Source organism: Brachyistius frenatus, unplaced genomic scaffold (assembly GCF_029030835.1).
Source record: "Brachyistius frenatus isolate BFR_SWC_R1_liver_20210118 unplaced genomic scaffold, ASM2903083v1 Contig_377, whole genome shotgun sequence".
NCBI lineage: Eukaryota > Metazoa > Chordata > Actinopteri > Embiotocidae > Brachyistius > Brachyistius frenatus.
The window spans coordinates 192,685-216,769 of NW_027210976.1; the positions used below are offsets into that span (position 1 = coordinate 192,685).

A 24,085-nucleotide genomic window follows, 5' to 3' on the forward strand; every position below is an offset into this window, starting at 1 on the left:
TGGTGAATAATAGCTTCTTTATAAAGTCTGGGCACTACAGTTGTCTCACATGTTGCTTTCATCATTCATTCTCAAACTACACATCTAGAGCTTTTCAGCCAGTTTATTCATGTTTAACGAGCATTTTATTCCAAACAAGTTAGAGAAAGTGATCAGTCTGAGTAAAGAGTCCATGTTGGAGGAGGTAACAGTTGGAGATGCACTCAGGAGGGAAGTGAAGACGGTCCGATGCTGCTTTGTAATTAGAGATTGGGGCGTCGTTGTGAACAGGTCATCTTCCAGGCTGGTTGTTGCAACTAGTATTTTCCAAAAAAATAATAAACAGAAGACAGCATTATAGGTTTCTCTTGAATAATAAAGTGTGGCTGCAGTATCAGGTAACTTTTACAAGCAGTGTGAGAATACAGCATACAGAGAATAGAGTCCCCATCAACAAGGACAGGAAAGAGGCCCAGCTCCAACCGCAAGATCTGCAGCGCTGCAGACGGAGCAGCAGCTTCGCCCCCCAGGCTGATCCTCACATACAACGTTTAATTACACTCATCACAACACTAGCAGATGGGATTACCATGTTACATGTTATCACTAGTGTTTTCAACTGTAGTGAAACACTGATGGATGTTGTGGTTTGCTCCTCGGACAAAGACCAATAATGTGGGTGAAAATATGAACAAATGGAACATGCTGAATACGAGTTGATCATTTATCTGTGATTGTAGTGCAGCTTTCAACTTACTGTTGATCCTCTGTTGTTGTTTACTGATCAAGGCAAGCGGATTCAGCTTCCCTTAAAACCAACTGCATATCAACCAGGTGCACCTTGAAAAAGAAGATAATCACATGTTTTAATCCATAATATTGCACTAGAAAAGGGCTTTGTTGTCCATGCTTATTTGATTGTGTCATGTAAGTGGTGCAAAAATCAAGTGATTGAATGAGATGTCTGTAATAGTCATTGACAATGTCATACCTTTGGAATCGGATACTTGGCTGGTGTTGGTGCTTCATCCCTCCCAAAATCAGACAGGGTGCCGCATTTTGCTCCTCCATCCACCCAGAAGCCTTCATAAAGCTGCCCTTTGTCACAATAGTAGAACTTTCCATGACCGCTCTTCTTGCCATCTCGCCAGCTGCCTTCATACCAGTTTTCGTTTGCTACAACGGTTGTTGAAAAGTCACATTATACATTTCTCTACTATTGAAAAGCATCCGAACAGCAATCTATTATTGATTGAGAGGATTGTGAAGCAAATTTCTCTTACAAAACCGAATGATTCCCTGTCCATGATTCTTATCCTTCATCCACTCTCCCTCGTAGATGTCTCCGTTCTCATAGTACATCCTTCCCCAGCCACTCCGTTGGTCCTCCCTCCACTCACCCTCATAAACTGATGAGTTATTGTAAAAGTACGTCCCATACCCCTGAACAGAATAATGAACAGACTGTACGTTACTTTTCCACTTTTCTTTACAGGGGTCCACACATGTGACGATAAATAATTTATCAACAGACAACAAATCAAAGATAGAGAAAAAGGTTTTATATGGAAGCATATTTGAAGTGTTACACTGCGTGTAAAACATGATGTCCAATACATACGTGCTTCTTTCCATCCTCCCATGTACCGCAGTACTTCCGTGCATACTCCTTTGATTTGGGGATGAGCACACTGTAGGTACCATCTCCATCCTGTTTTCCAGATTTCCACTCTCCACTATAAATGGCACCAGACTTCTTCCAAATGTGAGTTCCCTTGCCTTGAAATAAAAATGCGTGAGCAAACATTTCAGCTATAGCGTAACCACAAACTTGTTAGAGGCGGGTAACACCTGAACAACATCTCACCATGCTTCTTGTTGTCCTGCCACTCGCCAGTGTAAGCATTTCCACTGTCTGAGAATACAGTGTGCCGCAGTCCACGTTTCTGTGACTTAACATCCAACAACGTGGAGTTTGGCAGATTTGTTCTCGATGCTTTAAGAAAGGGCATGGCTGGGTCCTCTGAAACAAAAACCTACATGTAGGTTAGCCTATCCCCCTCACACTGAACAACTAATTGCAAAAGGAGAAAAACTCTTCCCTCAATGCAGGTCAAATTCAAGGACTCCCTCAATGATGTGACTTACTTCAACTCAGTCCGCTGTTAAACTCAGTCTCTTAAACTCGGTCTGTTAAACTCGGTCTGATGTTAAACTCACTCTGATGTTAAACTCACTCCGATGTTAAACCCGGTCTGATGTTAAACCCGGTCTGATGTTAAACTCACTCTGATGTTAAACCCGGTCTGATGTTAAACTCACTCTGATGTTAAACCCGGTCTGATGTTAAACTCACTCTGATGTTAAACTCACTCTGATGTTAAACCCGGTCTGATGTTAAACTCACTCTGATGTTAAACTCACTCTGATGTTAAATCCGGTCTGATGTTAAACCCGGTCTGATGTTAAACTCACTCTGATGTTAAACCCGGTCTGATGTTAAACTCACTCTGATGTTAAACCCGGTCTGATGTTAAACCCGGTCTGATGTTAAACTCACTCTGATGTTAAACCCGGTCTGATGTTAAACCCGGTCTGATGTTAAACTCACTCTGATGTTAAACCCGGTCTGATGTTAAACTCACTCTGATGTTAAACTCACTCTGATGTTAAACTCACTCTGATGTTAAACCCGGTCTGATGTTAAACTCACTCTGATGTTAAACTCACTCTGATGTTAAATCCGGTCTGATGTTAAACCCGGTCTGATGTTAAACTCACTCTGATGTTAAACCCGGTCTGATGTTAAACTCACTCTGATGTTAAACCCGGTCTGATGTTAAACCCGGTCTGATGTTAAACTCACTCTGATGTTAAACTCACTCTGATGTTAAACCCGGTCTGATGTTAAACCCGGTCTGATGTTAAACTCACTCTGATGTTAAACCCGGTCTGATGTTAAACTCACTCTGATGTTAAACCCGGTCTGATGTTAAACTCACTCTGATGTTAAACTCACTCTGATGTTAAACCCGGTCTGATGTTAAACTCACTCTGATGTTAAACTCACTCTGATGTTAAATCCGGTCTGATGTTAAACCCGGTCTGATGTTAAACTCACTCTGATGTTAAACTCACCCTGATGTTAAACCCGGTCTGATGTTAAACCCGGTCTGATGTTAAACCCGGTCTGATGTTAAACTCACTCTGATGTTAAACTCACTCTGATGTTAAACCCGGTCTGATGTTAAACTCACTCTGATGTTAAACCCGGTCTGATGTTAAACCCGGTCTGATGTTAAACTCACTCTGATGTTAAACTCACTCTGATGTTAAACTCACTCTGATGTTAAACCCGGTCTGATGTTAAACCCGGTCCGATGTTAAACCCGGTCTGATGTTAAACTCACTCTGATGTTAAACTCACTCTGATGTTAAACCCGGTCTGATGTTAAACCCGGTCTGATGTTAAACTCACTCTGATGTTAAACTCACTCTGATGTTAAACTCACTCTGATGTTAAACCCGGTCTGATGTTAAACTCACTCTGATGTTAAACCCGGTCTGATGTTAAACTCACTCTGATGTTAAACCCGATCTGATGTTAAACTCACTCTGATGTTAAACCCGGTCTGATGTTAAACTCTGATGTTAAACCGGTCTGATGTCTGATGTTAAACACCGATGTCTGATGTTAAACCTGGTCTGATGTTAAACTCACTCTGATGTTAAACTCTGATGTTAAACCCTCTGATGTTAAACTCCTCTGATGTCTGATGTTAAACCCGGTCTGATGTTAAACTCACTCTGATGTTAAACTCACTCTGATGTTAAACCCGGTCTGATGTTAAACCCGGTCTGATGTTAAACTCACTCTGATGTTAAACTCACTCTGATGTTAAACCCGGTCTGATGTTAAACCCGGTCTGATGTTAAACCGGTCTGGTCTGATGTTAAACTCACTCTGTTAAACTCACTCTGATGTTAAACCCGGTCTGATGTTAAACCCGGTCTGATGTTAAACTCACTCTGATGTTAAACTCACTCTGATGTTAAACCCGGTCTGATGTTAAACTCACTCTGATGTTAAACTCACTCTGATGTTAAACCCGGTCTGATGTTAAACCTGGTCTGATGTTAAACTCACTCTGATGTTAAACTCACTCTGATGTTAAACCCGGTCTGATGTTAAACTCACTCTGATGTTAAACTCACTCTGATGTTAAACGATGTCTGATGTTAAACTCACTCTGATGTTAAACCCGGTCTGATGTTAAACTCACTCTGATGTTAAACTCACTCTGATGTTAAACCCGGTCTGATGTTAAACCCGGTCTGATGTTAAACCCGGTCTGATGTTAAACTCACTCTGATGTTAAACTCACTCTGATGTTAAACTCACTCTGATGTTAAACCCGGTCTGATGTTAAACCCGGTCTGATGTTAAACTCGTTACCAGGCGAGCAGCAGGATCTTCGCTCGGCTCGTCTGTAATGGAGAAGGTTTATTTGCTGTATCCTAGCAACAGTAAGGTGAGCTGTGATTGGTGCTGATTACATTTAATTCAGACCCAGTTTAGAAATGACGCTTAAACACGTGTTTGCTCTCATCGGACTCGTTTGTACTTATTTGCTGCAACTTGTTTGTTTACTGTTTGCGGGTTCAACAACGATGTTAGTGGGTTTTGATGTGCGCATGCGCCGTGCAGCACAGTTAAACAGCGTGCGAGTGGCCGAGCGGCAGTGAGGAGGAGGAGGAGGACCGACGGGAAGCTTCTTCATCAGCTGCTGCACCACGATGTCCAAACCGAAGCTCCAGACGGAGTGGGAGGAGATGGACGAGGAGTACCAGCAACTACAGGTGACACGAGCGGACCGGGCCTTCACCCGGTGCGGCCGGGTGCTCCGGTAGCGGCTCCGGTAGCGGCTCCGGTTCTTTTCCTGTTCGCCATTCATTCTCAGCTCAGCTGTAACCGCAGCACCGAGCCGTTAAACGGTTAAAGCTGCGAACAGAACATGTATGTGACATGTAACATGTATGTGACATGTTACATGTTACATGTTTAGAACAGCGGGGTTAGCAGCTAGTGCTAGCTGCCTGTCTTCCTGGTGCTGTTGTGTTTAGCGGCTAACCAGCTGTTAACCTGGTTAGTTAACGTAGTTAACCTAGTTAACCTCCACTGTAACATGGTGACATTGATTCATGTGAACACCTGCTGACTGAGTTCACTGGAGCTCCTAAAGGCGGCTGTGGTTCTGTTTACTGACCTGGTTGAACTGGAGCCGTTGGTCGACTTAGGTCGACTTAGATCGACTTGGAGGTCGACTTAGATCGACTTAGGTCGAGTAAGATCGACTTAGATCGACTTAGATCGAGTAAGGTCGAGTTAGATCGAGTAAGATCGACTTAGATCACTTGAAACAACAAAGAGTAGCTTGACTATGAGTAGGGACATGGAGAGACATGGAGAGACAGCTCTGAGGTCCTACAGAACCTGATATATACCTGATATAACTAATATACCTGATATAACTAATATACCTGATATATACCTGATATAACTAATATACCTGATATAACTAATATACCTGATATAACTAATATACCTGATATAACTGATATAACTAATATACCTGATATAACTAATATACCTGATATAACTAATATACCTGATATAACTGATATAACTAATATACCTGATATAACTAATATACCTGATATAACTAATATAACTAATATACCTGATATAACTAATATACCTGATATAACTGATATACCTGATATAACTAATATACCTGATATAACTGATATAACTAATATACCTGATATAACTAATATACCTGATATAACTGATATAACTAATATACCTGATATAACTAATATACCTGATATAACTGATATAACTAATATACCTGATATAACTAATATACCTGATATAACTAATATACCTGATATAACTAATATACCTGATATAACTAATATACCTGATATAACTAATATACCTGATATAACTAATATAACTGATATAACTGATATAACTAATATACCTGATATAACTGATATAACTAATATACCTGATATAACTAATATACCTGATATAACTAATATACCTGATATAACTAATATACCTGATATAACTAATATACCTGATATAACTGATATAACTAATATACCTGATATAACTAATATACCTGATATATACTGATATAACTAATATACCTGATATAACTAATATACCTGATATAACTGATATAACTAATATACCTGATATAATATATACCTGATATAACTAATATACCTGATATAACTAATATACCTGATATAACTGATATAACTAATATACCTGATATAACTAATATACCTGATATAACTGATATAACTAATATACCTGATATAACTAATATACCTGATATAACTGATATAACTAATATACCTGATATAACTACCTGATATAATATACCTGATATAACTAATATACCTGATATAACTAATATAACTGATATAACTGATATAACTGATATAACTAATATACCTGATATAACTAATATAACTGATATACCTGATATAACTAATATACCTGATATAACTGATATAACTAATATACCTGATATAACTACTATAACTGATATACCTGATATAACTAATATACCTGATATAACTAATATACCTGATATAACTGATATAACTGATATAACTAATATACCTGATATAACTGATATAACTAATGATATAACTAATATAACTGATATAACTGATATAACTGATATAACTAATATACCTGATATAACTAATATACCTGATATAACTAATATACCTGATATAACTGATATAACTAATATACCTGATATAACTAATATACCTGATATAACTGATATAACTAATATACCTGATATAACTAATATACCTGATATAACTAATATACCTGATATAACTAATATACCTGATATAACTGATATAACTAATATACCTGATATAACTAATATAACTGATATAACTAATATACCTGATATAACTAATATACCTGATATAACTAATATACCTGATATAACTGATATAACTAATATACCTGATATAACTAATATACCTGATATAACTGATATAACTAATATACCTGATATAACTAATATAACTGATATACCTGATATAACTAATATACCTGATATAACTGATATAACTAATATACCTGATATAACTACTATAACTGATATAACTGATATAACTAATATACCTGATATAACTAATATACCTGATATAACTGATATAACTAATATACCTGATATAACTAATATACCTGATATAACTGATATAACTAATATACCTGATATATATACCTGATATAACTAATATACCTGATATAACTGATATAACTAATATACCTGACTATATACTGATATAACTGATATAACTGATATAACTGATATAACTAATATACCTGATATAACTGATATAACTAATATACCTGATATAACTAATATACCTGATATAACTGATATAACTAATATACCTGATATAACTAATATACCTGATATAACTGATATACCTGATATAACTGATATAACTAATATACCTGATATAACTGATATAACTAATATACCTGATATAACTAATATACCTGATATAACTGATATAACTAATATACCTGATATAACTGATATAACTAATATACCTGATATAACTGATATAACTAATATACCTGATATAACTAATATACCTGATATAACTGATATAACTAATATACCTGATATAACTAATATCAGGTATCTCACCTGAGCAGAAATGGTCGTTGCGGTAATGAGGAGGATGATAACGAGGAGGATGTTCATGAGGAGGATGTTGTTCATGAGGAGGATGTTGTTCATGAGGAGGATGTTGTTCATGAGGAGGATGTTCATGAGGAGGATGTTGTTCATGAGGAGGATGATAACGAGGAGGATGTTCATGAGGAGGATGATAACGAGGAGGATGTTCATGAGGAGGATGTTCATGAGGAGGATGTTCATGAGGAGGATGATAACGAGGAGGATGTTCATGAGGAGGATGATAACGAGGAGGATGTTCATGAGGAGGATGTTCATGAGGAGGATGTTGTTCATGAGGAGGATGTTCATGAGGAGGATGTTGTTCATGAGGAGGATGATAACGAGGAGGACGTTCATGAGGAGGATGTTGTTCATGAGGAGGATGATAACGAGGAGGATGTTCATGAGGAGGATGTTCATGAGGAGGATGTTGTTCATGAGGAGGATGATAACGAGGAGGATGTTCATGAGGAGGATGTTCATGAGGAGGATGTTGTTCATGAGGAGGATGATAACGAGGAGGATGTTCATGAGGAGGATGTTCATGAGGAGGATGTTCATGAGGAGGATGTTCATGAGGAGGATGATAACGAGGAGGATGTTCATGAGGAGGATGTTCATGAGGAGGATGTTCATGAGGAGGATGATCATGAGGAGGATGTTCATGAGGAGGATGTTCATGAGGAGGATGATAACGAGGAGGATGTTCATGAGGAGGATGTTCATGAGGAGGATGTTCATGAGGAGGATGATAACGAGGAGGATGTTCATGAGGAGGATGATAACGAGGAGGATGTTCATGAGGAGGATGTTCATGAGGAGGATGATAACGAGGAGGATGTTGTTCATGAGGAGGATGTTGTTCATGAGGAGGATGATAACGAGGAGGATGTTCATGAGGAGGATGTTCATGAGGAGGATGTTCATGAGGAGGATGTTAATGAGGAGGATGTTCATGAGGAGGATGTTGCTCATGAGGAGGATGTTCATGAGGAGGATGTTGTTAATGAGGAGGATGTTCATGAGGAGGATGTTGTTAATGAGGAGGATGATAACGAGTTGCTAACCTCAGATCAGAGGATAATTGACAGACCAGTTGAGTCCTACTGAGCAGCTCTGGTGAACATCAGCTGATCTGGTCGACCAGTAGAAATGTGTGAAAAGGGAAGATTTGTTTCTCAGGAGGATCAAACAATGTTTCACTGAGAAGCGTTTCCACCTCCGTCCATGCTCTCCGTCCATGCTCTCCGTCCATGCTCTCCGTCCATGCTCTCCGTCCATGCTCTCCGTCCATGCTCTCCGTCCATGCTCTCCGTCCATGCTCTCCGTCCATGCTCCTCCGTCCATGCTCTCCGTCCATGCTCCCCGTCCATGCTCCCCGTCCATGTTCTCGTCCTCCATTCAGAGGCTTCTTTTCTAAGTTTTGGTTGAGATTCTAATATAGTTTCACTCTTTCAAAGAAGTGTTTTCAACAAGTAACGCTGGTTCTAAACATCCTTCAGTTGTGCTTTGTGATTTTATTTGGGTACATTTGTGATTTGTATTTGTCTTTTATTCTTGGAGGTCCAGTTTGGTTTTGTTGCTCCTCTGAGAGTCACATGACATTTCTAACCCAACTTCATGCATTTGTTTCATTTCTTAGGAAACTCACAAAGTATACAGACAGAAGTTAGAGGAGCTCACTAATCTGCAGACGACATGCAGCAGCGCCATCAGTAAACAGAGGAAATGCCTAAAAGACCTCCGGCAGAGTTTGACCAGGTAAGTAAAGCTCACGATTACAGAAATCATGTCGATGGATTTCTACGACCAAACTCAACAGTTCGGCTGTTTTCTGGTACATTTCAGAATAAAAGCTCCTCCAACACAGGAAGGACTGATTGTTCTCATCACTCTCAATATTTTAAATTGATAAATATATCACGTTGTTGAGAGTTGATGTATTCCTCCTTCTGATGTGTGTTTTTCCGTTTGTCTTTCCAGGTGTTCACAAGCATGTGATGAGAAAGACTTGAAGCTGCTAACGGACATCAAAACGCAGATCAAAGACAAAGAAAATGTTTTCTTTGATATGGAAGCGTATTTGCCGAAGAAGAATGGGTGAGAACTTATTTTCTATGTTAAAGCTGATATCAGTCATGGTGAGACTGGCTGTAACATTAAAACCATAAAAGCTCTGCAGCCTCTTCCTCACCGAGATGTTGTGCTCTGTTCAGACTGTACCTGAATCTGGTCCTCGGCAACGTCAACGTCACGCTTCTCAGCAACCAGGCAAAGTATGTGGAGCCTTTTGGAAAACTTAAAAATGTCGTTTTCAACTGTTGTGTGCTGCTGTCAGTTTCACTTCTTCTTCTGTTTACACAGATTTGCCTACAAAGACGAGTATGAGAAGTTTAAGCTTTATATGACGATAATCTTGATGTTTGGAGCAATAACCTGCCTCTTCTTCCTAAACTATCGGTAGGACCACGTCTTCCCCTGAAGCCTGGTTATTATTCTGGTTATTATTGGTGTTGATGCTGGGATGAATTGATTATTTTGGTGTGTCGGCCTTGTTCAGAGTCACTGATGAGATCTTCAACTTCTTGCTGGTGTGGTACTACTGCACACTGACCATAAGGGAAAGCATCCTCATGAGCAACGGCTCCAGGTAGGTTGGAAACATCACAGAATTTATTCTGAAGAATAGATTTTTTTTAATTCAATTGAACACAGGATTTCTGATTTTATTTTGAAAGTGTGGTCATTTAGCAGGATGTAAATACTTCATGTTCTCTTCAGGATCAAAGGCTGGTGGGTGTCTCACCATTACGTGTCCACCTTCCTGTCAGGCGTCATGCTTACCTGGTGAGACGTTGTCTTCCATTTCATGTTGATTCAGCATCATGTATGAACTTTATGTACGAGTTGATAAAAGCTGCATTATTATTCAGTTTTGAACTTTGTCTTTCTACAGGCCAGAGGGAGCCATGTACCAGATGTTCAGGAGCCAGTTCCTGGCGTTCTCCATCTATCAGAGTAAGAATATATTCAGTCCACCTGCAGCAGCATGTGTGTCTTTATTACCTTCTGTACGTTTCTGGATGCAGATTCTCTGATGTTGCTTCCATTTAAATTCAGACTGGTTCTTTCAGACCGTTCCTCCGTTAGCACGGTGCTTTATCCTCACAAAGCAGCAGGAACTTTTCCCCTTAACTTAATGTGTTGTAAACAAAAAATAGAGCCAGAAAATATTCACATTTAAGAAGCTTTAATTAGAGAATTTCTGCATTCATTAATTGACTGAATTAAATGACTTTAACAATGAATTGATTATCACAGTAGTTGTCTTACAGCAGCTGTAGAAGATAAGAGAATTATTCATACAGCTGTATGTTGTGTTGTTATACATACTGCAATATGCTTTCTATTTAGTCAAATAAGTTCCTGGATGCAGGAATGCGACTAACTAAGGATTATTTTTTATGATTTATTAATTTACCACAGTCCACAGAAACATCTTAAAATGTAATATTTTGTCTGAGCAACAGTCCAAAAATCAAAGATGTTCAGTTTAGAGTGAAAAGACAGAAACTAAAGCAGCAGATCATCTGATTGGAGAAACTTCAACCTCTGAATGTTTGTGCTGAAATTATTAATCAATCATGAAAATACTTGTATATAAACTTTCTGTCAAAGCTAATGGAATTGTCTCCATCATCTCAGCTCAGTCTGAATGTTTTCCATGTTTCTTTTTGAGGAAATAAGAGGTTAATCATTGCCTACATTTGAGTTTAAGGTTTTAAATCTGGGTTTTTACCAACAATACGAAGAGATGAAAGAACCCACCTCATAAGTAAAACATGCAAACAGAAAGGTGCTGAATGTAAAAACAGCAAATCGTAGAAACATGTTCGTTCGTCTGCCTCCATGATGAAAACATGACAAACTGCTTCCAGCTTCAGTATGAAAATGTTCAGCTCTTTATTGTGGAGTCCACAACGCTGAATTGGAGGAACATCCGATGTTCCCGTGTTCTCGTGTCAGATGCGGTCGTACTGCGACGCCACGCTGTGATCGCACACCGCCGGAGAGCAGCTCACGACCACAACACTCAAATGTTCTTTCAAATCGCTTCACATCAGTTAAATCAGCATTTTCCAAAAGACGGTTTCTTCCAACAACCGTGCAGTTGCAGGCGTTTCATTTAATTCCAGTGTGAACATGTAAGAGTTAACAGGAAGTAAACACATCAACTCCCTCTTCAAATTAATGAATGCGAACGTGTTGAAAGAGTCACCATCGAGTCAAATGTTTAAAAACAGAAAATCGTTGCAAATCCAGCTTAAACTGAGATAATTTGTCTCTTTTCTGTTTTGAGACCAAAATGACCCAGTTTCTGTTTTTAAAAGCGTCATGACGATCTGCTGCTGACGTTTTATTCTGTCTTCCATTTTATGGATTGTAACTTGTGATAAGCTGTCAGTCGGTGTTACGGAGTGAAACAATCCCAATGTTGGTATATTGGCCTTTATTCTTTTTATTTATTACTGGCATTATCCCGAGCATCTTTTTCTGCGTTACATTTTGTGGACTAAAGTTTTCCTATTCGACAACAAATATGCCGATATTGATATTTCTGTGAGGAGCCAGTATTGACCAATAAAATCCCTCGACCCATAAATCCCTCCGACTCTGATGTGTAGAGTTCAACTGGGTTTTTCCATCTCTACAAAATAATGAAATGATACAGAGACTGAATGACGGCATGTTTGCTTTTTTTTTTTTCTCCAAGAAACACTGATGGGAAGCAGCAATTTCTGAAAATGTTTAAATGCATGTTCTGTAAAAGGCTGATATCTGCTGATATAATTGTATAATCGATTGATATAATCAGTTGTTCTTTACTTTTTCTACTAAGGGTGCACAATATTGGACTTTTAGCTGATATTTATGACACTGTGCAGACATAAATTACAAAGCTTTTCAAAATGTACACATTCAGAAAACCACTTCAGCTGAGGTTCTGTAAAACATGCCGTTTTTATGTAGCATTTTCTTTTTAGTCATTTTAGCGTCTATCGGATGTTCAGACCAACATTTCATTTCAGTTTTAAAGTCTTTATCGTCCGATAGTGATGCTGAGCCGATGTTATCTTGCATCCCTACTTTTTACTAAATATAGTTGAAGACTTTTTCTACTTTGTGGCATTTTCTCTAGATTACTGAAGTTCAACTGATCTGTTCGTCCTCTTTGCCGTCGTTGACAGTGATGTGCTGCAGTCTTTTATTTTGTGCGATCCCGTCCTGCAGGCTTCGTCCAGTTCCTCCAGTACTACTACCAGAGCGGCTGCTTGTACCGGCTACGAGCTCTGGGAGAGAGAAATCAGCTGGACCTCACAGTGGGTGAGTTGGAAGCTATTTTTGGTGGCAGTCATTTCAATCGTTTGAACTCTTGAGCCATCTGTGAGTGAAATAGAGTAAAGGTTAGAGAACATGTGCTGGGACACGTCGGAGTAACTGGAACGAGGCCTCCATGAATTTGTTCTCTTATTGTTGTGCAGAAACAACTTGTGTTGAGTGTTGCTGCTCTTCTGTGTCTTGCAGAAGGATTTCAGTCCTGGATGTGGAGAGGACTCACTTTTCTTTTGCCTTTCCTCTTTTTTGGCCACGTAAGTCCAACTTTTCTTATTCAAACTAATCTTATTCAAGTATTTTAAAAGCAGGAAGACATTGCGTAAGATCATGCAACAGACCCATTTTAGATTAGCATTTGTTATTTGACCTGTATTGGGTGCATTAAAACAGGAGGAAGGTGGATGGAACATTTGCAAACTTTGCTCGTATGCAGCGACGTTGGAAAGATAAAGCTCCTCTTTCTCCACAGTTCTGGCAGCTGTACAACTCGGTGACCCTGTTTCGTTTGGCAGGACATGAGGACTGTAAGGAGTGGCAGGTAGGCTCACGTCGGCACATCCATCGCTTAAATGTCAAGAGACTGCTGGGAGCCGAGTTAGAAATGGCCTCGGTTGAGGAGGAGCATGTTTACAAGTCTTGTGTTGAAAATCACTATTATTTTGCACGTCTTTAAGGAAGCAGCGTTCCTGTAACTTCACATGGGGCCATATTCAGGGCTGCTAGTAAAGGGAACGTGTTGAAGACCCGTTTGTCAATGAGTGCATCCTTGTTTCTTAAAGGCGGCCTCGTAACAAGCTTCATTTACTCATGAGAAAGGAAGTGTGTCCATGTTTTGCACAGATAGCTTTTGTTATTTGAAGCAATTTCTACAGGATACTCTTCGGTTCAGAAGTGGAAAGTTGATCTGTATTCAGACGCATGCAGCAGATATCATCGTGTTTATAAGATTACGTCTTTCTTCTTTCAGGTATTCATGCTGGCGCTAACGTTTCTCATCCTCTTCCTGGGAAATTTTCTCACCACATTAAAAGTCGTCAACCAAAAAATTCAGAAAAACCCTGAAACGGTGCAAAAAACTGACTGAGAACAACGTCGGCGAGACGTCTCGGATCCTCTCAAACTAACAGTAATCTTAAAGCAGCGTCACAATCGCTGGATGGACTGAACATCTGAGAGAAGTTCCTCTTTCTCCGGCTTCAGCAGCGTCCACGCAGTCTGTGGCAACACGTGCTTTAGCTTTCTGCTCAGCGGTGCTCAGACGGAGGACTTCATCTTCATCTTCATCTTCATCTGTATAGAAAACATGTGACCGAGTTTGTATGGGTGCATGAATCTGTCCGACGGCCTTCTGTTCAAATCATATGCAACTAAAAGAGAGCAGCTCCATCCATTGAACAGAAAGTAGTCGGCCTTTGACAACCGAACGTCTGTCGTGTGCGTACTTCATGCCTCTGAAGTAGTCGTAGTCCAACTGGCTCCAACAAAACTTCTTCATGCTCGGTTTGACTCTGCCAATAATTCCTTCAACTTTTGATGTCTATTTTTCAGCGATTCCACTTCAAACCCTGTTTTTACCAGACTTATGTTCTTGGAAATGACAAACGCTGATCCATAACTTTAAAAACATAAAACTAACACTCGGTTGTCCAAAATGACCTTCAGTTTCAGAACAAAGAGTCGGAGGCTCGGTTTGGTTTGAAAGAGTCGGACGGAACGAACGCCGCTGCAGAAGTCACAACTGTTTTAAACTCGGATGCCTAAAATGCATAAAAACAACACGGAGGATTAAAGGAGCTCTTCATGTCCGATCCTCCCCGACAACTTCCACTTTCTGTTCTCGTCAACACAATACTAACAAAATATCATGTTTCACAGATGGTCTAAATTTCCTGCTGAAGGAAGAGTTTTGAGAAAATTGAGCATTTCATCCCATATTTTGTAATATATTGTGACCATGTGGTGCTTCAGAAATGTGTTATGATCAAATGCTGCTATTGGCGCTACTGCAGGACGATGCTACAGAGTGATGACAACAATGTACTGAATACACTTTTTTGTCATTCCCTATTAATTAATTTATGATCAAATCTTTCACTGGTTCACTGCAGTTTTTCTGGTCCGTTTCATGCTGGTTTGAAAGAATTGCACACTTTTAGGGGATTTTCTTTTTTTTCCCCAGTGTTGAGTTTCCACTGCCTTATTGTCTCCTCACAAAAGAAAAAATGTCCAGCTCCTTTTATTTTGAAAACGGTAGCATTACACCTGTGTTATAACCTGCAACGTTTAATCATGTTGAGAACCACAGCGTTTGTGCATCACGTTTTATTGGAGGAGAATTGAAGCACGTTGTTAAAGACCAAAATGTTCCATTGGAAGCGAGAGCTGCCTGAATGCACAAACCCACCTGATTTCCTCATGTTTAAGGTGCCGCCGTGCGTTTCTGTTCATTCCAAGACCGTAACGGGTGCCTGAGTTTGATCAGTAACGAGAGGCTGCTGACAGTTTCTCAATCTGTGTACATTGTTGTAAAAAATATTACTAATTAAACACCTAATTAAAAACAACAGACGTGTTTCTTGTGCAGAGAAAGAACCTTTATTTGTTGCCATGTTTGCAACTTCTGTCTGCTGAGGAGCCTAAATAAACACAATATACATATATTCCTGTTTTCCACCTCTAGTGGGCGCTGTTGGGGAAGCTAAGATCCCCACTTCAGCTGACGGTAAACTAACCTCAGATTTTTCTTTTCAGACTGTTTAAGCTACAAAACTATTACATATTGAATTTCAGGAGCTATTTCATCTTATAATTTCTTGTCACTGGCAGATTTAAACCTCCAAAAATTCCCAGAAAAAAACATGCTGACAATACAAGAACTAACTAGTCAAATTCTTTAAATAAATATGTTTCAGTAAAAACACTTTGGTGTAAGTTCAAACAATACAAAGAAAATATATAAAGATAAAAAAAGAGGGGGTGTTTCAGGATTTATACCTCTTCAGACAATTTCCACGTTGCAACTTGCAGAATTGTCTTTCCTGTTGCGTCATTAGTCTTTTTGTTGGAACGGTACCTGGAGACGTGCTGATGACTCGCTGGGCCACAGAACTTCCAGGCAATCTTTTCTGAACCAGTGGTCATACAGCTGTTTCCACATCTGTGTACAGGACACTGAGCATATGTGGTATCTTTATCGTCCAACCGCTCTCAATATGAAAAATGATCACCAACAGCACTGCCTGCAGCAGAGAGAGTGTGTGTGTGTGTGGGGGGGGGGGCTCTGTCCTTTAATCCTTACAAAACCACACATTTCTTCTTCCTCTGGTTGTTCCTCTGCTTTCGATTGAAGGCCAGAGTTCTTTTTGTTGCCTCTCTGAAAATGTCTTCCACGTTCTCCTGATACTTGGCCGAACACTCGAGGTAGAGCTCTGCGTTCATCTGCTGCCGGGTCTCCTCACCCTGGAAACACCAAGAATTAGACTAAGACTGCACTGATAAACACAATAAGTAGAGAAAAATTCACTTTTGGAGAAGATTTGTTCTTGTTAATAGAGATAAATGAGGTCATAGGTTGCGATGAAGGCGCTTCCTCTTTCATACTGCAGTTTACATCCTGCAACCTCAATCTGAAGGCTTCTTTTGGAAGGTCAGTAAGTGGATGCACACTTCTTTTGTTCTTACCTGTATGTAAGTGATGGGAGCCAGATTTATAGCCTTCAGCTTCCTCGCACACTCTTTATCCTTCCTGAGGTCAGTCTTGCAGCCAATCAGAATGATGGGCGTGTCCCGACAGAAGTGCTTCACCTCAGGGTACCACTGGGGAAACAAAATTCAACTTTAAGAGTCGAATTCATTGTGTTTTTGTCCTTTTTAATGACACTTTGCTGCTGTGCAGGATTGAATGATTTGACAGTGTTTGTAAGCAGCACTGAACCCTCCGACATGATGGGATCAAAGTCCACGTCGAAGGCTGACTTAATCAGATAAAAGAAAGCAGCCAACATAGACTTCATCAATCATTTACAAGCTGGAAAGCAAACCTGAAAGTCCGGTTAAACAGTGACAATCTTGTTTTTGTACCTGCATGTGTAACTAGAGGTGATTACCTTTATCAGGACATTCTCAAAGCTGGTGGGGTTGGTGACATCAAAGCAGACTAAAATCAGATTGGCCTCTTGGTATGAGAGCGGCCTCAGTCGGTCGTAGTCATCCTGTCCTGAACCAACAAAGGCATCAAATATTTATTTACTGATTTACTGAATGTAAAAGTGTGCACAAAACACAAACCCTGTGTAACAGAACAGCAGTGCTAAACACAACCTCTTCTGCTTTTGAATATAACGTTATGATGTATGTTGCATAGCTAAAGTGTCGATATAGAAAACCACATCCTGGCTTCAGCTTCCTCCTCCGCTGGTGGAGTTCTGCTGCAAACATGCACAAGATAAGTCGCCAACACAGACAGTCGTGTCTTTTCCTGAAAATGAAATGGCTTTTTTAAAGTATCATTAGAAACATCTGCGTGTTTTTTTTTGCAGGCTTAAACACAGCTGTGTGGACTAAGTTGTCGGTGTGGAGTTTAGCTGGGGAACTTTTCAACTCCACACAATTCAAATCAGCAGCATCAATACGAAGCTGTAATGTTTTATGTGCTGAACACGTTGTCTAATTGTGTTTATACTGGTATCTGAGTTTAACACACCAGTACGGAAAAAAATACAATTAGAAAATCTAATTTACTGGTATTTAATCAAAGACCCCAAAGACAGAATGTCCAAAGTGTTTTCTCTCAGTATACATGAGACTTTCTAACAGATCTCTGCTTTGATCTGATCTGTGGTAAACGAATAATACTCAAATATTTGTCTGACTGAAATATTAATCCATGGCTAAAATAAAAATGCAGTAATTTAGCTGTTTGAAATCATGGTGAACATATAAAGTTAGTTCAAATACACGTTCAGCACGGCATTAAACCAGAAGGAATACGGGATTTGACTTCATTTAAGTTTTTGTAAAAGTAAAATACGTCTCTTTAACAAAATTTGTTTGAAATCATGGTCAGTCTTTTAAAGGACATTAGATGGTGGGGGGTGGGGGGGGGGCTGGAAGTTGTTGTTTTTTTACTTGATTTATGTGTGTGTGTGTGTGTGTGTGTGTGTGTGTGTGTGTGTGTGTGTGTGTGTGTGTGTGTGTGTGTGTGTGTGTGTGTGTGTGTGTGTGTTTTACTTGCATGAAGGAAAACTAATTCCTTGCTCAAATCTTGCCTCTAAAGTTGATTCCATAACAACTTGTGATTATTCCTGAATTAGTTCCTGAAAGATGATGATGATAATGATGATGATGATGATGCTCTGACATGAATATCGACCTTCACCACTTCCTCAGTGTCAGAACAACCAGATGAAGACTGAATTCATGCGGTGGCAGGTTGCTCGAACTTTTAAAATCTTAACAACTTTTAACCTACAGAGTGGTTTCCCTCCTGCTGACCTCAGGTCAGGATCTGTTCCTCTTATATATCCAACGACTTTTCACATCATGTGAAATGTTTTGTGCTGAAATCATAGATGTTCAACATGGAGGTGACGACGGATGTTTCTGTCTTACCAGCGGTGTCATACAGGTTGAGCTTTATCTCTTTTCCTCCAAGAGAGATAGTGGTGACATATTTTTCAAACACTGATGGCGCATATTTCTGTTTTGGACACACAAAAGAAATATTTTAATTTTATAATATTCCTTCATATAGAAAATTTCTACCAATTTATAGTTACATAGATTTAATCATGAATCCTGTAACATTATCAAATGCAGCTTTTTTTCTTTTTACAATAGTGAATACAATGATAAAAGAATCTGTTATGTATGTATTAATAAATTATCACACACTATTGAGGACTGTGGTAAGTGACATATGAGCTCCTCTTACCTCTGGAAAATCACCTTTGGCATAAACCATCAGAAGAGATGTTTTCCCGCAGCCTCCATCTCCCACAATCACAATCTTCAGTTCTTCTCCCTTGGTTTGAGTCATTTCGCCTCCTCACAGTCAGACAGGTGGACGAAGATTCTCCCTCCAGATTTAAGTTAAATTCATGGCAAAGCCAGCTGAATCTATATCTGGATGATTGACAGTGTCAGTAGAGGAACAGGCACGCTTCATGTGTCACCAGGTAGCTCTCTCTGTTTGCCACTTCCTGTTCCTGTCACTCTGACCCCAAACACACCCTCCTCCCCCACCTTCACTTCACTAATGCTGCCTCTCTACTTCCTGTGTTCACTGCATGTGGTGGCGTTTCTCATTCTGTGGGAGGGAACTCAGTCAGAAGCTCCGCCTCCACTGACCAGGAGGGTGTGTGTGTGGCGGGAGAGAGATAACTACAGACAGATGAATAATAATCAATAGATTCTCATCTCAGTCTGGTGGTTGATTTATTGTTTACTTCTAACTAATTATTGATTTATTGTTTACATCTAAGTGGTGATTGATTTATTGTTTACATCTAAGTGGTAATTGATTTATTGTTTACATCTAAGTGGTGATTGATTTATTGTTTACATCTAACTGGTAATTGATTTATTGTTTACATCTAAGTGGTAATTGATTTATTGTTTACATCTAAGTGGTAATTGATTTATTGTTTACATCTAAGTGGTAATTGATTTATTGTTTACATCTAAGTGGTAATTGATTTATTGTTTACATCTAAGTGGTAATTGATTTATTGTTTACATCTAACTGGTGATTGATTTATTGTTTACATCTAAGTGGTAATTGATTTATTGTTTACATCTAAGTGGTGATTGATTTATTGTTTACATCTAACTGGTGATTGATTTATTGTTTACATCTAACTAATGATTGATTTATTGTTTACATATAACTGGTGATTGATTTATTGTTTACATCTAACTGGTGATTGATTTATTGTTTACATCTAACTAATGATTGATTTATTGTTTACATCTAAGTGGTGATTGATTTATTGTTTACATCTAACTGGTGATTGATTCATTGTTTACATCTAACTAATGATTGATTTATTGTTTACATCTAAGTGGTGATTGATTTATTGTTTACATCTAAGTGGTGATTGATTTATTGTTTACATCTAACTAATGATTGATTTATTGTTTACATCTAACTGGTGATTGATTTATTGTTTACATCTAAGTGGTGATTGATTTATTGTTTACATCTAACTGGTGATTGATTTATTGTTTACATCTAAGTGGTGATTGATTTATTGTTTACTTCTAACTAATGATTGATTTATTGTTTACATCTAACTAATTATTGATTTATCGTTTACATCTAAGTGGTGATTGCTGTATTGTTTACATCTAAGTGGTGATTGATGTATTGTTTACATCTAAGTGGTGATTGATTTATTGTTTACATCTAACTGGTGATTGATTTATCGTTTACATCTAAGTGGTGATTGCTGTATTGTTTACATCTAAGTGGTGATTGATTTATTGTTTACATCTAAGTGGTGATTGATTTATTGTTTACATCTAACTGGTGATTGATTTATTGTTTACATCTAAGTGGTGATTGATTTATTGTTTACATCTAACTGGTGATTGATTTATTGTTTACATCTAACTAATGATTGATTTATTGTTTACATCTAACTGGTGATTGATTTATTGTTTACATCTAACTGGTGATTGATTTATTGTTTACATCTAAGTGGTGATTGATTTATTGTTTACATCTAAGTGGTGATTGACGTATTGTTTACATCTAAGTGGTGATTGATTTATTGTTTACATCTAACTGGTGATTGATTTATTGTTTACATCTAACTAATGATTGATTTATTGTTTACATCTAACTGGTGATTGATTTATTGTTTACATCTAAGTGGTGATTGATTTATTGTTTACATCTAAGTGGTGATTGATTTATTGTTTACATCTAAGTGGTGATTGATTTATTGTTTACATCTAAGTGGTGATTGATTTATTGTTTACATCTAAGTGGTGATTGATTTATTGTTTACATCTAAGTGGTGATTGATTTATTGTTTACATCTAACTGGTGATTGATTTATTGTTTACATCTAACTGGTGATTGATTTATTGTTTACATCTAAGTGGTGATTGATTTATTGTTTACATCTAAGTGGTGATTGATTTATTGTTTACATCTAAGTGGTGATTGATTTATTGTTTACATCTAAGTGGTGATTGATTTATTGTTTACATCTAAGTGGTGATTGATTTATTGTTTACATCTAAGTGGTGATTGATTTATTGTTTACATCTAAGTGGTGATGCTCTGCTGGCAGTGAACTGATGGTGGAATTATTGTCTCCATCTAATCTTCCATGACGGCTTGTTTCCTGTTTCCGGGTTAAAGGTCAGCTCCTGTTCTTCTTCCACTTCTGTCACATTCTTCAAACACGTCAGTGTTCATTTGATCGGCATTTCTCAGGTCAGACTGGGACGTCTGATCACTCCCTTAAAGGTAACTCATTAATATGTGTAAATTCTATCATTGATTGGATTTATGATTATAGATCATGCAGCCAGTTTATATGTTGAATCTTTTATGCAACTGAAAAGAAATTGAAGTATCTGACCGACAGATTAGATCCAAACAATGGTAAATAAATCCTTTCCTACTAATGTGGTCATTTTGAATCCTCAACGAGATGTCAGTCTGTCGGCTGTATGGCTGAACGCTGCAGTGACATCACAGCTATTCTGTCATCCAGGGTGCACGGACTCATCTTATGTGGAAAAAAAAACACATTAAATGAGCAAACTCAAGAGGTTGGGTTGGAGATGACATCAAGAGGTGCAGGATTTTCCCTTTATGTGGTGAGAGGCTGCTCTATGAAAAATATCATGAGGAATATCTTATCAGTGCTTTCAGTGAATTGGAGCTTTCTGGGAGGTGGATGTTTTAAACCAGTTAAACACTGAACCACGAGGTGCATCTGCAAGTCATCGGAGAGAAAAGGCACAGTCGGCTTACACATTCAGTCCCGTTGCCTCCGAGTTGTTAGATACTAAATGACCTAGTCAAGTCTGTAGATGCAATAAAAGGTCAAAATAAATAGCATTAGGTTTGGGGATATGCTTCGGCCGGGTCCATCATTGCTAATAATTAGAATCAGGTCGGTTAAAGTGGATGACGGGAGAGAGCTGATGATATATAACCGCTAAAAATGTTGTATTTGAGATTACTCTCTTCTCTGGAACATTTCTGCTGTAATAAAACCACTTCCAGTGGAAAGCTAAAATGTCACTGTTGTGAAAGGATGCAGTTATTTGGTGGGTAGGAGAACAGAAGATCTGAGCAAGCTGTCCCTTTAAGAGGAAAAGCTGACACCCTTTACTTCGCCTATTTAGGAAAAAAACATGTAAATCTTTTAAGATGGACATTCATTGCAGTGCCGTAAAGGAAATGTCACTTAAATTGCTCCTGCAACAAATTCACTCTGTTCATTGTATATTTTGTGTTATATGTACCCAATATGTCATGGTAGTTAAAATACCGTTTTAAGTCATGGGCCTAAATAGCTGTTAAAGTTCAACATTACAAAAAATACAACCTGCTTCAGTTTCCACAACAACAAAACATAAAACTGATTGTTTTGTCTATTTATTTATACATCTCACAAACACAGACAGGTGATAATATTGCCAAGTAAAAGAGACTCAATCACAAATCATAATGTGGAATATTACACTAATAACATGCAAATATTTGAGTTATAAAGATGAAAAGTCAGTGTTTTAAATACAGTACCACCAATCTGCATGAAAAATATCCTTGAAAAGTGAATGTACCCATAAATAATCAAAAAACGTGAAGCTCCAAGGATGCCTGGTTGGTACAAGAACAATCCGTCAGAATAAAAGGCTGCAAGCACAAAGGAGCCATGCAGTAGTCTGTCTGCTGCTCTGACTCCACACAAACGAGCCATTCATGCTGCTCATGTGCCCACAAGCATCTACAACCAGCTCCAGCATGGGAGAGCACCAGCTGGCCAGACTGACTGGATAGGGAAGAGAAAAAAAGTGCTTGATTGACGTACAAGGTGAAACTGGAAACCCAGCAAATGATTGAAGTAGCCTATAAAGGATATTAAATTCTCCTGTAGGTGTTCAAAATATCCACGTGTACAGCCTCTTTCATCAGCTAATGCACAAAGAGAAGACGACAGCTGTCCGCTGAAGAGGCCGGTCCTGAGTGGAATATTCCGGTCTGAGCGCAGCGGGGAGGACGGCTCTGAAGGCCTGCAAATAACCTCTCTGGAGGCTTGAACGCAGAAGCCCTGAGAATGGAACATTTCACCACATGAAACCCGCTTCTCTAGTTTGCCTCCATTGCTTTGGGGCAGCGTGTCTGGAAAGCTCGAGACAGGCGGAAGGGTGTCTGCAGCCTCGTGACCTGAATGCGCGCGCCTGTCAGCGGTAACCAGACAGGCCTCCGACGCGTTACCCGCTCACTCCGGAAAACACCGCGCACCACCGCTTCACGCCAAAACCCCGTTTCCGCACGCGGATAAAGCCCCCCCCGCCCCCCTCTATGTTTTAACTCCTTCGCCGAAAGGAGCGAGGACCGCCCTGCTTGTTGCTATCTGCTCTGCGGCGCTTCAAGCCGGTGATCCGCCGGTGTTTGGCTCGAGCCCGAGTTATTTTCACCCAGATACAAACCGACAGGGCTGCTGCTGGAGTCCTGATGACCTTATATGGCAATGTGGGGGTGCAGCAACGCGCACGAGTTCTCCTGGCAACCGGCCAGAGCGCTCGGATTACCGCCGTTGCTAAGGCGCGTCACCGCAGCAACCAGCCTCAACACGCTATTCAGGCTTCCTTACTTGCACGCGCACCGTCGACTGTTTTCTTCCTTTTGTGCTTCATGTTTCACGTCCCCCGTTTTCAAG

General features: G+C 39.1%; 3 protein-coding genes across 7 annotated transcripts; 1 reads left to right on the top strand and 2 right to left on the bottom strand.

The window, feature by feature from the left end:
• Nucleotides 1–144: 144 nt before the first annotated feature.
• Nucleotides 145–5,264, bottom strand: morn3 (MORN repeat containing 3). Of its 4 annotated transcripts, none has more exons than XM_069724440.1 (7): nucleotides 5,247–5,264; nucleotides 1,847–2,002; nucleotides 1,601–1,758; nucleotides 1,263–1,422; nucleotides 971–1,155; nucleotides 737–819; nucleotides 145–296 (listed from the first exon to the last, which is right to left on the bottom strand). In XM_069724440.1, exons 2-6 carry the CDS (start codon nucleotides 1,989–1,991, stop codon nucleotides 757–759), a joined length of 711 nt encoding a protein of 236 aa, XP_069580541.1. In that variant the 5' UTR covers nucleotides 1,992–2,002; nucleotides 5,247–5,264; the 3' UTR covers nucleotides 145–296; nucleotides 737–756. The 4 variants fall into 4 exon arrangements, with proteins under 4 accessions (XP_069580541.1, XP_069580539.1, XP_069580538.1 ...); XM_069724438.1 differs by lacking the exon at nucleotides 5,247–5,264 and adding an exon at nucleotides 4,436–4,472; XM_069724437.1 differs by lacking the exon at nucleotides 5,247–5,264 and adding an exon at nucleotides 2,128–2,334.
• On the top strand, nucleotides 4,638–15,734 carry tmem120b (transmembrane protein 120B). Of its 2 annotated transcripts, none has more exons than XM_069724432.1 (12): nucleotides 4,638–4,839; nucleotides 9,421–9,539; nucleotides 9,762–9,878; nucleotides 9,995–10,054; nucleotides 10,143–10,238; nucleotides 10,339–10,428; nucleotides 10,560–10,625; nucleotides 10,735–10,796; nucleotides 13,041–13,163; nucleotides 13,365–13,429; nucleotides 13,645–13,713; nucleotides 14,143–15,734. In XM_069724432.1, exons 1-12 carry the CDS (start codon nucleotides 4,777–4,779, stop codon nucleotides 14,257–14,259), a joined length of 1,047 nt encoding a protein of 348 aa, XP_069580533.1. In that variant the 5' UTR covers nucleotides 4,638–4,776; the 3' UTR covers nucleotides 14,260–15,734. The 2 variants fall into 2 exon arrangements, with proteins under 2 accessions (XP_069580533.1, XP_069580534.1); XM_069724433.1 differs by having other exon boundaries at nucleotides 13,071–13,163.
• rhof (ras homolog family member F) lies at nucleotides 15,730–19,638 on the bottom strand. Its single transcript, XM_069724441.1, has 5 exons — nucleotides 19,108–19,638; nucleotides 18,786–18,873; nucleotides 17,282–17,391; nucleotides 16,857–16,991; nucleotides 15,730–16,634 (listed from the first exon to the last, which is right to left on the bottom strand). Exons 1-5 carry the CDS (start codon nucleotides 19,210–19,212, stop codon nucleotides 16,470–16,472), a joined length of 603 nt encoding a protein of 200 aa, XP_069580542.1. The 5' UTR covers nucleotides 19,213–19,638; the 3' UTR covers nucleotides 15,730–16,469.
• Between the last annotated feature and the right edge of the window lie 4,447 nt (nucleotides 19,639–24,085).